General features: G+C 41.2%; 1 protein-coding gene across 1 annotated transcript in view; it reads right to left on the bottom strand.

Moving 5' to 3' along the window:
- Positions 1 to 15,720, bottom strand: part of PROM1 (prominin 1) — a 207,408-nt gene that overhangs the window by 25,332 nt on the left and 166,356 nt on the right. Inside the window, exons 18-25 of the mRNA XM_070948434.1 lie at positions 15,531 to 15,602; positions 14,660 to 14,752; positions 13,482 to 13,499; positions 11,097 to 11,150; positions 10,629 to 10,709; positions 10,462 to 10,530; positions 10,187 to 10,279; positions 8,484 to 8,599 (exon numbers count right to left, since the gene is read on the bottom strand). Coding sequence (XP_070804535.1) covers positions 8,484 to 8,599; positions 10,187 to 10,279; positions 10,462 to 10,530; positions 10,629 to 10,709; positions 11,097 to 11,150; positions 13,482 to 13,499; positions 14,660 to 14,752; positions 15,531 to 15,602 — 596 coding nt within the window. The remainder of the gene's footprint in view (positions 1 to 8,483; positions 8,600 to 10,186; positions 10,280 to 10,461; positions 10,531 to 10,628; positions 10,710 to 11,096; positions 11,151 to 13,481; positions 13,500 to 14,659; positions 14,753 to 15,530; positions 15,603 to 15,720) is intronic.

The raw sequence follows: 15,720 nt of genomic DNA, 5'->3' as shown, positions 1-15,720 counted from the left end.
AGCGCTTTAAAGATGGTAACCATCACCTTGAATCGCACCCGGAAGACCACCAGGAGCCAGTGCAGCTCGCGCAGGAGAGGAGTTACATGGGTGCTCCATGTCGTTCCCATAATCAACCGCGTGGCCGCATTCTGGACCAGTTGGACCAACTCAAGGGGGGCCTCTGGATTCATGCAGGAACGGGTCCACAAAAGCCAGCTCCTGACAGGTCCAGGCTGTCGGCCTCTCACCATGTCGTCTTTCAATAATAGTAGTCAACTGCCGCTCCCTCGCCTCCACCATCGGCCAGGAACAGTCAACGCTGCATAGGCACCACTGCTGCTGCCGCCGCCACCACTTCCATGAGGGCTCCTACCACGCTCCAGAAACACTGGGGGCTTTGAAGGAAGCCCCAGAGAGGCCAGAGAGCCGGGGAAGCCCCGTATCTCCGCCGCCACCGCCGTTGCTGCCATCGCAGAGCCTCCGCCGTCATTCCGACCGCCGCCAGCCAAGAAATGCAAAGCTGCCGAACAGCTGTTTCTGCTGGCACCCTGCGGCTCCTTCTGACGGACCTTTCTCAACCGTCCTGGTGTCCTGGAGGACACAAATACCCTCATCCTGATGGGAGAAATCCCCTTTCGCCAGGACTGGGGGCCACGATGGTCAAACTTGCCCCAGAGTCCCAAAAATCGCCAGGTCATTCTCCATCTCCCGGGAGTGTCTCAATGTCCGTCCACCATCTTGAGCATGCGCAAGGGGGAGATTCAATTGCATTCCTGGAAATGGAGAAAGCTACGTATTTTCCAAAATGTTGCGGAAGAGAAAGAGGAAGATTTGGGTGAAAAAATGGCTGAAATTTTGACAGAATTAATACAAAGAAACAAGATGGAAATAAGGGAACAGATAGATGAAATTTACCGCATACATATCAATTATATAAGAAAGCATCAATTGGCAAGAGAAGTACATATAAGATTTACAAAAAAAGCAGTTAGAAATGAAATTTACAAGAAATCAAGGGAAGAGACAATAACGTATAAAGGTAAAGAAATCATAATTTTGAAACAAATATCAGCAATATCAGTTTCTTACAACCCAATTTACCAAATATAAAGTGATGGTTAGATGGATAATTCCAGAGGGTATTCTTATTACATGGCAAGACAGAAAATACAAGGTAGACACGGTAGAGAAGGCACAAGAATTTTACAGAAGTCATCTTTCACAGGAAGAAGAGCAAGAAAGTAAAGAAGAATCAGAAAGTAAAAGCCAAGAGGAAGATCAAATAGAAAGGGAAAGAGAAATAAGGAAAATACAGGAAAGAGAAATAAGGAAAATACAGGAAAGAGAACGAGAAGAAAAAGAAGGAACGAGAGGGAGAGTAAAAAGAGAGACAAGAAACACCAAGAAACAACAGCAGTAAGAAATGGAAGAGGCACTAAACCTCTTCCCTGTGAACATAAATGGTTTGAATTCACACACAAAAAAAAAAAGAACTCAAATTTTACAAAGCTAAAAAAACTCAAAACAGACATGATATGCCTTCAAGAAGTACATATTAATAAAGGATACCAGAAATTATTAGAAAATGCAAAGCTAGGAATACTATATACATCAATAACACAAAAGAAAAAAAAGAGGAATTGCTATATATGTAAAAGAGAGAATAAAATCAAAACTAATTTACTCAGATGAAGAAGGTAGATCGTTGATGGTAGAATTAGAGATAGGGCAAAAACAAGTCCTATTAGTAGTAATATACACCCCAAACAAAAACCAACATGAATACTTGAATAATATTGCATAAAAATTGCATAATAACATTATAGAACAAGGTTATGATAATATATGTTTAGTAGGAGACTATAATGCTATAGCAGACAGCAAAAAAGATTATATGAGTAGTACAAAGAATAAAAAAAAGAAAGAGGTATTACCCAAAGAATTATTTAACATGATAACAGAATTAAAAATGCAAGACGCATGGAGAGAAGTACACAATGAAGAAAGACAATATACATTTTATTCGCACCCACATCAATCCTGGTCCAGGAATGATATGGCCTGGATGACAGCAGAAATACGAATAGGATTGGAAGAAGTAGAAATAGGAATCAATGAATGGGCAGATCATAACCCAATAATTATAAAATGGAAAGGACAGAAAAAATATAAAAGATGGACACTGAACCAAAATATATGTAAAGACGAAGAGTATAAACAGATGTTGGAAAATGAATTGAGGATATTCTTCAGTGTAAATAAAAAAGAAGATACATCACTTCAAAATCTCTGGGACAAGTTAAAGGCATATATCAGAGGATTAACAATAGCCTATAACGCAAGGAAGAAGAAGGAAAAGAAATTCCAACAAGAAAAATTTCAGGAAGAACTTAAAAAACTAGAAAGAAAACTGCAGGAAGACCCCCAAAATAAAAAAATAAAAGAGGAATGGGGTATAGTTAAACATAAAATAAATTTAATAACCCATAAAGAAATAGCACAAAAAATAAAGATGTCAAAACAAAATTATTTTGAACATGCAAATAAAGTGGGTAGATGGTTGGCCTATATATTAAAAAAGGAGAAAGATAAACGAATGATATATCAATTGAAAGATGACAAAGGAATAATCCAACACAAAAGAGAGGACAAAAAGGAAATTATACAAAAAAGTTTTGTATATGTAAAAGTTTTGTATATATATATTGTATATATAATTATGAAAAAAAAGTTTTTTTCAAAATTATATTCCCAGGAAGAGATATCAGAAGCAAAGGTCAAAGATTATTTAGAAGGAACAAATATATGTAAAATAGGGGAGGAACAAGAAGAAATATTAAATAGACCCATAATGGAAGCAGAATTTGTTATGGCAATGAAAAAACAAAAATCAAACAAACAAACAAAAATAACAAAACACTGGGCCCAGATGGACTTCCAGTGGAGTTATATAAAAATATTCAAGAATTGTTAGGAGGGTTAATGTTGGAAATATTCAATGAAGCGTTGGACCAAGCAAATATACCAAAATCCTGGACGGAAGCAATAATTACTCTTAAAGAAGATTCAGACCACCAACTAATACAGAACTATAGACCAATTTCTCTGTTAAACTCTTGATTACAAAATATTTATGTCAATTAATATTTGGAGCCTTGGTAGTACAATGGTCTAAAGCACCCTGTTATTAAGACCAGCTGCCTGCAATTACTGCAGGTTCGAATCTCACCAGGCTCAAGGTTGACTCAGCCTTCCATCCTTTCTAAGGTAGGTAAATTGAGGACCCAGTTGTGGGGGCAATAAGCTGACTTTGTATACATATACAAAAGGATGAAGGCTATTGCTTAGCACATTGTAAGCTGCCCTGAGTCTCCGGAGAAGGGCGGCATATAAATCAAATTAAAAAAAAAAAATTATAGCCGAAAGAACAAAAAGAATTCTGAACAAACATATACATCCAGACCAACGTGGATACTAGAATTTTTAAGTGTATATATACTGAGTGCTTTTATTTGTTCTGGTCTCTGGTGTAAGATTATAATAATAAATTGTTGTTGTGGTGGACTAGGCTTTTTAAATCACATTTTCACTGTTTCCCAAGCTTCTGGAGTTGTTTTCCCCTTTAAGATTTTCATCTATGAAATCCTTCCCAAACTCTAAGTTTGTTGAAATCAACTGTTTTAAAATCTAAGACACTAGTTTGATTTTCTTCTATTGCTTGTACCTACATTATATTGAATTCCAATATGACATGGTCATGCTCCTCCAAAGTTCCTGCAACTTCAACCCCCTGTATCATTTCATTTTTGTTAGTAAGAATTAAATCCACCATAGTTGACTCTCTAGTTCTCTCAGCTATCAAACCTGACTCAACTCCATAGTTGCCTGTACCTGCTTTTTCTCACAGCTTTGCCAAAACAGTGATGGGGGGGGGGGTTTGAATTCCTAAGGGTGGAAAGAAGCTGTGAAATGCAAGTTTGTTTGTTGCCAGGGAGACATTATCTACAAGCCTAAGTGATGAAGAATGTTTTGACTGAAAGGAAGCTTTCCACAAAGCAAAAGAACTGAACTCAATTGGTAAACTATGAACTGGGGGTGGCCTAGAGGAGAAAAAGGGGGTTACTTATGTGGGTTTTTAGGGGAAAAATCCCAGAACTGGCTTTGCTTCTTCCATGCCTAAAGGGATTTTTCAATAAAACTACACTCTTGATTAATCTAAAGAGCCAGGAGTTTCTTTTGTTGAATGTGTTAAATGGGACAGTTGACATTAAGTCAGTTCTCACAGTAGTGCCTTCCTGGATCCCACCAAGAGACCAAAGACCGCAAATATCGGCAACAGGCAAGGAATCAGAGGAGAGGAAGAAGCCAGAGGAGTACTTGGCTGAAGAAGCCCAAGTAGTGCTGCAGACTGGGGCAGGGGTGCAGCTGGCAAGCTCATGTCCCCAACTCAGAGCTGCAGTAGGTGAGCTTAAGGGAATGACTGTGGGATGCCATGTACCAGGGACAGAAGACTTGCTAGGCAGCAAACGTGGAAAGGCGGCAGAAGTGGAGGACCCCCTAATCCCACAGGACCTGATGAAGCAAATGGAAGGTGGAGCAGTTGGTTGAGTGGGATAAGCTGGTGGCATGGAAGCTCCACACTGCTACCCGCAGCCCATTAATGGAGCAGCCGAGAGAGAAGTTTGGAGGCCTGGAGATCACAGGAACAGAGTCAACAGAAGCCAAGGCAACAATGGCTGGGACAGGGGCAGTGAAATCACTAACTACCCTGTTGCCTCCCCTCATGCAGCCAGTGGTGCCAGCACCTGCCAGGATGATTGGATCCCCCTTGCAGGGAGCAGCGGCAATGGATTTTGCCGTCCTTCCCCTTGTGGCCCCAGGGGCTCAAGTGGGGGTTGAGGCCCCTCCACCTTCCCTTCCAGTGGCAGAAGCACTCCTACCACCTGATGAGGGTGATATATATCGTGATGAGGGACGAGCAACCACCGCCTCCTCTCACTGTTTGGTTTGATGGGGACTCGGGCAAACTGGCTCACTTCTTAGCCCAGACATGGCACCACATGGAGCACTATGGGGGAATATAACCAGATAACGCAGCCCAGGTTTACACATTGGCATCCAACCTGGAGGTCAGCACAGCTGGATGGCTGGTGTCCCTGCACGAGGCTGGGGCACAGGAACTGGGTGATCTAGATGCGTTCATACAGATTCTGTGAGGGCAGTTTGAGGACCCCATGGCGGCCTGGTATGCTGAATCCCGCATCCGCACCCTTAAGCAGGGAAAGTGGCCAATAGCAGAGTACATCCAGGACTTCCACAGCCTAGCCAGCCACCTTCCTGATTGCCCCGAATGCATGCTAGTCTCCTACTTCTGAGGGGAGCTATATTAAGAGCTATACCAGAACTGCATACCCCGAGGGGTACTGCAGAACTTGCAAATGTTTTCCAAATGGCCAGCAAAGTGGAGATCGACCCGATGAAGTTCTGAGAGCACAACACAAAGGAAAGCTGGCCCCACAGAGTGCCTGAGAGACACGCAGACCCCGGGGGGTGGGGGAAGAGGTATGTGCCAGAGGAGGCAAGCCTTGCCAAGCCCCAGGGCCTTGCTGCCACTGTGGAAAGGATGGTCATCGAGCAGCCAAGTGTCTCGCATCACAACCAGAAACCGCTCCTCTGCCCACCAACCAACCCCCCAAAAAGAGAACCCTAGCGAAGCCAAAGGAGAAGATATGTGTGGCGCAGCAAACTGTTGAGTTCCCTTCTCAGTTCAGGGAGGAAGAGAGAACTCCAACCAAACCTCGGAAGGATCCAGTCTTCTTTGAGAGCAACAGCAAGGAGGAAGATGACCCAATAGAAAGTGGCACCATCATCCCTATAATGCCCAGGTGAAAATTGTGGTACCCTCCCTGGGGGCAATGGGGGCCAGCACGATGTTGCTGGACTTGACCATGCACCCAGTGTATGGTCAACACCCAGGTGGTGGAGAGGCTGGTTAAGAAAACTGAGGAGACCCATGGGGTTCTCCCAACTAGGCGGGTCAATAACAGGAGATAAGCCAGCCACCTGTCTAACTGATCGAGTTCTGCTCAAAGTAGGGATTCAAGTAGAGACTGTTAGGTTTATTGTAGTCCCCAGGATGACTGAGCCCATGGTCCTAGGACTAGTGGAGTGGAAAAAGTGGAACCCCTCTGTGAGCTGGGATAGAGAAAAGTGGTAGGTGCAAAGGAGAGCCACTAATTGGCAAGAGCCAAGGAAAGCACAAGGAGCTGCCCATGCACCTGCAGCTACAAAAGTGAAAGCAGAAACCATGAAGAGGAGACAGTGGGTTAGAGCTGCTAATTCCAGCAGAATATCGCAACCTAGCTGAGGATTTTAGCAAAAAGGAATCAGATGTGCTCCCACCTCGCTGACTATGCAATAGAGATTATGGCAGGGGCCAAACTGCCTAAGCCAAAAATGTACTCTATGACCCACAGAGAGATGGACAAACTCTGAGCATTTATAGAGAAGAAACTAGCAACTCAGATTGTGGGGTGCTGTTCACTGCAAAATTTTGGCAGGAATTCTTTAAGCTAATTGGCTCCTCACAGGGCCTTAGCTCCGCCTACCATCCCTGTACCAATAGAGCCTGTGAATGGACCAATTCAGTGTTAGAGCAGTATATGAGATGTTATGTCAATTACCAACAGACCAATTGGGCCGAACTCCTGCCTTTTGCAGAAGTGGCATATAATAACTCCGTGCATAATAGCACAGGATTTACCCCTTTCAGGATTGCTAGTAGGGTGGAGTTTGTGCAGATGCCAGAGATCCTTCAGGATGACCGTTCTCGGTGTCATTGGCTTAGTGAATGGAAACTTTAAAGGAAATGTGGAGTGATAGTGTGCAGAGCATTTACAGAAAGCTAAGGAAACACAAAAGAAGCAAGAAAACAAAAAAGGGCACCAAAGGGGGAATTCAAGATGGGAGATAAAGTGTACCTGCCTATAAAATTTCTCAACCTGAGGAAGCCTTGTAAAAGCCAGGTCCAAAGTATGTAGGGCCTTTCCCAATTATCCAGATTGTAAATCCAGTTACTGTAAAATTGCAGCTGCCAAAAAATCTAAGGCAAGTCCATCCTGTATTTCACTGCAGCCTGCTGAAAACTTGATGCAGTTCGGGATTAAGACCCGCTATGGAAGCACCTCCTCCTTCTCCTATTCTGTTCAAAGGAGAGGAACACTATGAAATTAAGGAGATTCTTAACTCCTGGGATCACAGAGGGAAACTGCACTATTTACTATCTAGCTGATGCAGAATGGGTGGCAGCAACAGATGTGAAGGCAACTAGATTAGTGCACAGATTACATGCTGAGCATCCAGGCCAGCCCAGGTGAGGGTGGTCTTGGAAGTGGACAGTAATGTCTAATGTTGTGTGCAGTGTTATGTTTTATTTTCCAGGGCAGTCATTCTTCTGAAGGATTGGCATATCAAACCTGACTGGACTCTATAGTTGCCTGTACTTGCTTTTTCTCTCAGCTTTGCCAAACAGTGATGGGGTGTGTGTGTGTGTGTGTGTGTGTGATTCCTAAGAGTAGAGGGAGGCTGTGGATGTAAGTGAACCGTCTGTTGCCGGGGAGACATTATCTACAAGGCCAAGTGATGAAGAATGTTTTGACTGAAGCAGAGAGTTTTTCTCAAAGCAAAAACTGAACTCAATTGGTGAATTAAGAACTGTGGGTGGCCTAGAGAGGAAAAAGGGAGTTGTGGGTTTTCACAGGAAAAATCCCAGAATTGACTTTGCTTCTTACATTGATTTTTCAATAAAGCTACACTCTAGGTTAATCTAAAGTGCCGGGAGTTTCTTTTGTTGAATGTGCCAAATGGGATGGTTGACAGCTACCTTTTGGATGACAAAGTTGTCAGCCAGGCTTATAAGGAACATGTTCCATCTCCCACTTGATGCAGAGTTTGTTTCCCAGTTGATGTCAGGGTAGTTAAAACCCCCCATTACTACTGTGCTGCATTTCCTTCATCCATTAGTTAACTAATTAGCAAAAAGTTAATCTATTTCTTTTGCTTGGTTGGGTTGCCTGTGGTATACACCTATGCCAATGTCATTCTTTTTTCCTTTTATTTTAACCCCTTATGCATTCAAGAAGTCTTTCATCCTTGGTTTTGTGCATTTCTGTAGAGATGTAGTGATACACATGGGTTTTTTTCCCCTTAAACCCCAAAACATCAGGCATGTTTTAAAGCTTGTACATCCTGCAGCTCTTAGGAACCTTCTTACATGCATCCAAATATAATAGCTCGGCCTATCCCATTCTTTCATCCAATTTTGGAGGAAAGTTTAAATAATTCCAAGCAAAAACATCCCAATGAGTTTTTACATCATCACACAAAGGCTCACTGTGAGCTAAAAATATTTTGACTTCTTCTGATAATTTATATATTCATTCAATTTCCATAGCCGCACCATCCTGCCAACTGCTACTCTGACTCATTCTATTTTTACTTACTCATCATACACATCCTCAGTATCCATCCTGCGGTAGAATTTGGCTAATTTCACCGCACAAATAATGGCAGGGATCAGCAAGATGCAGCAGCCTCCTAGTCCAAACCAAAAGGCATTCTAACAGAAAGAAAAAAGAACAATTGGATGCATATCTAATCCAAGCTGCTTGGAATGCTTCTTCCTCATTCCTTCTGTAAGCTTCATTGCAAAGCTATTCATCTTTTCTCACTTAGGTAAAAACACCAAACTAGAGTCACTTGAGTATCCTAGCAATAAACAAACAAAACCTCAGTTTTAAGAAGGATGAAAATGTGTGTTTCAAGGGATGCAGTTGTTCAAGTATAGTTGCTAAGACCTCCAACTTAGCAAAGGCATTTACTGCTCATGAGATCATAGGCCATTCAGTGTTTTCTTCCATGGAAAGTTTACTTTAGCCTTGAATTCAACTTCCCTCTTCTTTTGCTCCTCCAGGTGAGTCAGGATAAAGCTTTTCCCTGTGGAATCTGAACCCCTGCAGAGCCCTACTAGAGACCTCTCTGTGAAGGGAGTAGTCCAAACCCGCGATCTGATTGTAAAACCATAAGCAGAAGATGTCAGGGACAAAACCATGCAAAAAGGGGCCCGGCCTCAAACATGCCATCAGCTTCCAAGAATCATGTGCAATTTCCAGAAACTGCCATTTTTACACAATACTTTTCAGTTTTATGAGATCATAAAATCAGGAGTGAAATGTAAAATCTGTTACTACCGGTTCTGTGGGCGTGGCTTGGTGGGGGGGGATGTGACTGGGTGGGCGTGGCCAACTTTTTTTAAAAAAAACTTTTCAAAGCATTTTTTCTAATGCTTAGAAAAGCCTCTCTGCTGATCAGGAACTCAGCTGGGATCGTCAGAGACTTTTCAAAGCATTTTGTTTACCACCTCTTCGGCCAAGAGGTTGCAGAAAAAATGCTTTGAAAAGCCTCTGATGATCCCAGCTGAGCCGCACAATTATCAGAGGCTTTTTTTTTTTTTACTTTTAAAAGCATTTTTTCATCGGAAGAGGTTGTAGAAAAAATGCTTTTAAAAGTAAAAAAAAAAAAAGGTGTGGGGGGGGGCGCAGGGATTTTTGCTACCGGTTCTCCGAACCACCCGCTGCCATCGCTACTGGATCGGGCGACCCGGTCTGAACTGGGAGCATTTCATCCCTGCATAAAATCATTCTGCTGTGAAGCTCTGATTTAGGAAGAATTCTAAAACAAAACAAAGACTCAGATTTACAAATAGCTGGACAGCTAATTTTACATGAATCAAACTCAAAAGACAGCAAACTGCTTTGGTTTCGTATTTAAATGGCAGTAAAAAAATTTTTTTTTTCTTGACTTAATATTTTCAGATAGCTAAAATACACACACATTTGTGCAGGCACATTTTTTCTTATTTATACATTCTTCCCTTATCTTGATAAAAAATATTTCCTTTATATCCTTCCTTTATCTTGATAAAGATATTTTTGAATATGGCTGGTTATCGGAGTCCATTTCCAAAGAAATTTGTTTTATGAGGAATCCAACAGAAAGTGACATAAATCCACAGGAGAAACAATAATAGAAAAGCATTTTCAATCTTATTGCTTTCTCTACTCTAAAGAGCAGATAGTTTCTGGCAGAAAGGTGGCTTAAACAAAGTTTGCTCCAACACCCACATCCTCCCCTACTTCCAGCTTACCAAAGAATCCATTACATAGCTGCACAGAAAAATATCGACAGCTGTATCAATTGTATTTGCAATTGGTTTACAGGTTGCTACTTGTGTAGAAATCTGCAAGAGATGAGATACAGATTTGATGTTTTAATATGTCCATGAACATGCTTCTCCACACCCATCTTAAGACAGAAATGATTTCAAATGTATTCAATTTTGGTTCTTGGCAGCCTCTGCCATATTTGATCTAGATTTTCATAACTGATGAGAAAAGAAGCCAATAAACCAAAAGGTCTTACCGAATCCTTTACCCACATTGAATACTGCTCAAAGTAACCTAAGATAGTATCCATGTATTTCTTAGCTTCCTTGAAAGAAAGAAACCATTGTTAAGAGGCATATAGAATCCAAAGCTATGTTCAGTGTAAGGATTTGTTTTAAGGGTTCCTATGACAAAAATATTTACCTGGACAATTATAACTGAAGCATTGTTGTTTATAAGAAGTTGAGTGAATTCAATGGCACTGATTACACTTCTCACCTTTTCCTGGAAAAGCCAGAGAAAAGACTTTAAGTGAAGCCCATCCTCCAATTATGATGAATTAAGATCTTGAAACAGTGCCTACTCAGACACTGGGTTTTTGTTTTTTTTAAAAAATCCAGATCTCCATAGTTATTTAAAGAAAAAGGATTAAAATCCATAGCAGGATATTTAAAAACTAGAGAGTTCACTTATCTTTTACTTAATTTCCTATTAAATAGAGATAATGTTCGCTAAAATGTTCTGCTTATTCTTTAATACTTAATTAAAACTTTTCCAAAAAAACCCAACAATAGCTAGTTTTTAATAAAGGTAATACACTTGGCCTATTATAAGCAAAACACTGAGAAATAAATGTTCATTTATTCTAGAAAATAAGAAAGAAAAACTTACTGAAAGTTCTAATGAAGTTTTCTGTAGTAACCGAATACTCTGGTTTAAAGTACTCTGGTTTAAAATAAAAAAAAGAAAGATTTTAACTCTAATAGCTTGAGCTATACACTTCTTATGTCATTGGTTTTAATACTTACTATACAATAAAAGTGTGTGTGTGTGGAGTTGTTATAATTGTGAAAATAAAGATATGCAGCAATAGTACTACAACTAGTTTGGTTTAGTATACGCAAAATATAATTAATGCATACATTTATTATGCCTATTTGGGGGATGGTCTTAAAATTGCACTTGTTTGCAGCAAATTTCCATCTTGGTCTGCTTCCTAGAATTCTTCTCCTATATTCAAGACACTCAGGGTTTGCAAACATTCATCCATTTGCCCCATTATTCAGAGGTAGATAGTGGGTATTTTTTTCTGCTTATTTTTTTTCTTAACAGCAATGGAGAATAAGGACTGAGATGGGATGCTGTGCATATGCTTAAATTTTACAATTCAAGAAGAAAAGCACAAACCTTAACATGGGCTGAAGGCAGAGGTGGTATTCAGCCGGTACGGACCGATTCAGGCGAACTGGTAGCGGCAATTTTAACTGGTTTGCCGAATTGGTAAATACCACCTCTGTCTGGCCCCGCCCCCACCTGTCCCCTCGCCTGCTCAACACTCGTCCTGCCCGCTTGCTTAATGCTCGCCCTGCCCACCCCCACCCTATATATGTTGCCTTCGCCACGCAGCCCTCACACCACCTCCGCACCATGCCCGCTCTGCTCAGCTCACCAAAAGTAAGCATGCTGCCCACTCGCCCTTCACCTTGGTTCGGGGGCCAGGGGTCAGCGATATGCCATTCCCCTCCGCCTGCTCGCCGCCTGCCTCGTCCGAGTGAGGGAACGCGCCATTCCCTGGCTCTGGCCTTCCTGGGGCCTCCTCCTGCATGCTGCCCATTCTCTCCTTTCACCACACATCGCCCTGTTTCCCCTCCTTCAGAGGCTCTGGCCCATATTCAATCTCCCTGTTTCCTCCCCCAAAGCCACTTCTTTCTTCATCCCGTGACCTTACCTTCCTCCTGCGGCTGGCTGCCAGGGAAGGCAAGCCAGGGCTGATCCTTCGCCGCTGGGCTCCCCGTCAGTCCACATTTGTTTGCCCCCCTTGTGGCGAGATGTCTGCAGCTGCCACCTCTTTTTTTTGGTGCAGGAAGCCTCCCAGCCACCACTTTGATTACCCCTCCAGTGCAGCAGGCAATGGGGTGTGAGTGCGCAGCTGGTGCAAAGAACAGGGTGGCGACGGCAGCAACAGTCACAGGACTGAAGCTCTTTTTTGGCGCGTTCGAGAAGGAAAGGCCGGTAGTTTTTGGCACAAGAAGCCTGCAGCCAGCCATCGCTGCTGGCTTGGTTCCAGCTGGCAAAGTGGTGGCTGGGAGGCTTCTTGCACTGAAAAAAAAGAGGTGGCAGCTGCAGACATCTCGCGACAAGGGGGGCAAACAAATGCAGGCTGGCAGGGAGCCCAGCAGCAATGGCTCAACCTTGGCTTGCCTTCCCTGGCAGCCAGCCGTGGGAGGAAGGTAAGGTCGCGGGACAAAGAAAGAGGCAGTCAAGGGGGAGGAAGCAGGGAGATTGAGTAAGCATCTGAAAGAGGGGAAACGAGGCAATGCAGGGTGAAGGGAGAGCAGGCGGCATGCAGGAGGAGGCCTTTGACAGAGTCTAAGTTTAGCCACTTCAGACTTTGGGCAGAAAATAGGTAGAAAGGCTGCAATAGTTGTAAATTCAATTTTTTTTCCTACCGGGTTCTGTGGGCATGCCTTGGTGGGCGTAACTTGGTGGGGTCATGTGACTGAGTGGGCATGGCCAACTCAATGTCACAGCAAGGTGCCGCCCCACCAAGCCATGCCCACCAAGCCACGCCCACAGAACTGGTAGTGGAAAAATGTGAATCCCACCACTGGCTGAAGGTTATAGAAGCAGCTCAGCAATTATAGCTTCAATAATTCTAGTATTTTCCTGTCTCTTACTGCACTAGTTTGTGTATTATGCAGTTTATCTAATCAGCTACCAGATATTTATCTATACAATTAAAAAGGGCCAGCATTAAGACAGGTCTTTGCATGTTTCAGCGACAAGATTATAAAAGTATCTCAAAATTATTTTCTTTACAAATCTATGTAGCTAGTGTTCATGATTTTTAACATGCTTCGATACTTTTAAAAATACTTCTAGCTATTGAACTAACATTAGCAAAGGCAATTTATTGTGAAGCCTTTGATGCTTTTTAGTCTTTGCTTCAACTGAAGTCAGGCTTAATTACATGTTTAATAAAGACGAACAGCCAACGGTCTGAAGAAAGCTTAAGCTAATTATTCAATTTCAGTATAAGAAAGAAAAAACACTTACCCTAGCTCTAACATATTTCTTGACAGCCAGTTTTTGAAATAAAAGATTGAGAATAATTAAAATTACTCAGCAGGAAAAATTATGAAAAAAACAATAAAGTAGAATAGGCTTTTCAGAGAGGAAGATAGTCAAGACAAATTACCGCAACATTAATAGAAAATTAGCACACACAGAGATTGGGGGGGGGGGGGAAGAGGGATCAAAACTCCTGAAATCAAGCAAGATACAAAAAGCCACAGCAATCTTCATGACTATTCAGCTCACAATCTCTATATTAGAGAACTTCTACGCTGGTATAACAAGAAAGTTTAATTTAATAGTGGAAACAAACTAAAAATATCTTTCTTGGTTAAGTGCTAGGGAAAAAATGGAACCATAATAGTCCATAGCCTTCCTATGTGAACATAGCTATGTTCACATAGGAAGGCATCTTCTAGTTTAATAAGGTCTATAAATAGTCTAGCAGGTTGAAAAGCACTAGTTTATTCTAGAAATCACTTTATGAGAATTAAGTCCATGTTTAAATTTTTGAGGAAAATTTGCTGTTTAATTTCAAAATCTATTATCAATCCATCCATCTATCCATCCATTCACCCAGCCTCCTAATTTGTATGTACGCTGACTCCTAATTAGAACGGAATCACAAAATCACAGAGTTGGAAGGGACCTATGAGATCATCAAATTCATGCATATACCATCCCTATACAGCCTCTGCTTGAAAATTTCCAGTGAAGGAGAAATCATTCCATGCAATAACTTGTTCTGCTGATTCTCAATAAATTCTTCCTAAAGTCTACTTTATATCTACATCCTTGAAGTTTTACCCCATTTGTTTTAGTATTCACTTCTTGAACAAGTGAGAATAAATCTCTGCCCTTGATATCTGAAGATAGTTATCACATCCCTCTCCAACCTCTCATCTATAAGCTAAACACACCCAGGTCTTTTCACCATCTGCAATCAACCCTGAGGACCCCAGGGGACTGATAAAATATTATTTAGTAATTGTAACTTCTTGTATGCTGCCCAGAGTAAAGTGAGATGGGCAACTATATAAATTTGACACATAAATAAATAAGTAAACCAATAAATAAATCTTGGTAGCCCTTCTCTGGACTTGATCTAGTTTATCAATGTGATACATTACAGATTCCAATGCCACTGTAAATTTTTTTACCATTCCTTGTTCCAACGGAACAACTTGCTGGTTATGTATCAGCCGAATCGTATTTGCATGTCCTTTCAAAGCGTTTTCTAATGCTCCTTTGGGCTGGAAATGCAAGGAAACAATTAAATGTATAGTTTCCAACATGTAAGTTATTCTGCTGTTATTGAAGAGCAGAAAAGCAGTAATATGAGAAAAGAAAAATGATATTCGTTCTTTTCCTGCCTGCATGCCTTCATTTAGAATAATCTATTATCAAGAGAAATACATACTTTCATGTGATGCAAACCCAACCATTTTCTCAACAGATAAAAAAGTGCAAATGCCTGCTACTGAGGAGTTTCATTATAAATGTGGAATATGAGATTTCAAGCTAGCATCTGATTAACAATAGGAACAATTTTTTTTTTCTAAATTGTCATATTCCTGTTCAAGATGAAAATCTACATTCTTCCTAAAAGTATTCTAGATAGTCTTATAGGGTTTTAAAAGAAGCAAAACAAATTTTCTAATGTGAACCTGTCTCTTTTCTCCTAAATGATTATGTTCTGCAGACTGGGCTTAGTTATTTTGGGCCCAGTATTATCCATGACTTTCAAAAGACGTTTTTTTTTTAATTTTAATTTTTTATCTAAAACTTTTTATTAAACACATATTAAAACATTGGAGACAGTGTAACTGTCCTGGCATCATCTAAAATAAACAGTATCATATATACATTGCTACTTATATAGATTTGGTCTATCAAAAGATGTTTTTGAACCCTAGCTGTAACTCCAAACCCTGAGCCCCAGAACAACTGTTAGAGAATGTTCTGTATTTTGCATGCTTTAAGACAGCCTCAGCATTTAGTAGTTACAACAGTATCACTCGTTCAACTTACCAGCTGATCTGCTCTTGCTTCCAAATCATTAGCATATAACAATAGATCAATTTTGGTGATGCTCTTGTTAATCTAGAGAGAGGGAGAGAGAGAGAGAGAAAATCATGCAGCATTAGACTTTGTAGATGGAGGTTAGTCTGTAGCAGCAAAAATCAGTCTGGTAGTACAACAAAGATTGGAAAGGCTTTAT

This window comes from Pituophis catenifer, unplaced genomic scaffold, assembly GCF_029215685.1.
Source record: "Pituophis catenifer annectens isolate HBS135680 unplaced genomic scaffold, rPitCat1.0.hap2 SCAF_8, whole genome shotgun sequence".
NCBI classification, from domain to species: Eukaryota; Metazoa; Chordata; class Lepidosauria; order Squamata; family Colubridae; genus Pituophis; species Pituophis catenifer.
The sequence above is the reverse complement of the archived record's forward strand: the minus strand, read 5'-3'. Positions and strand labels throughout refer to the sequence as shown.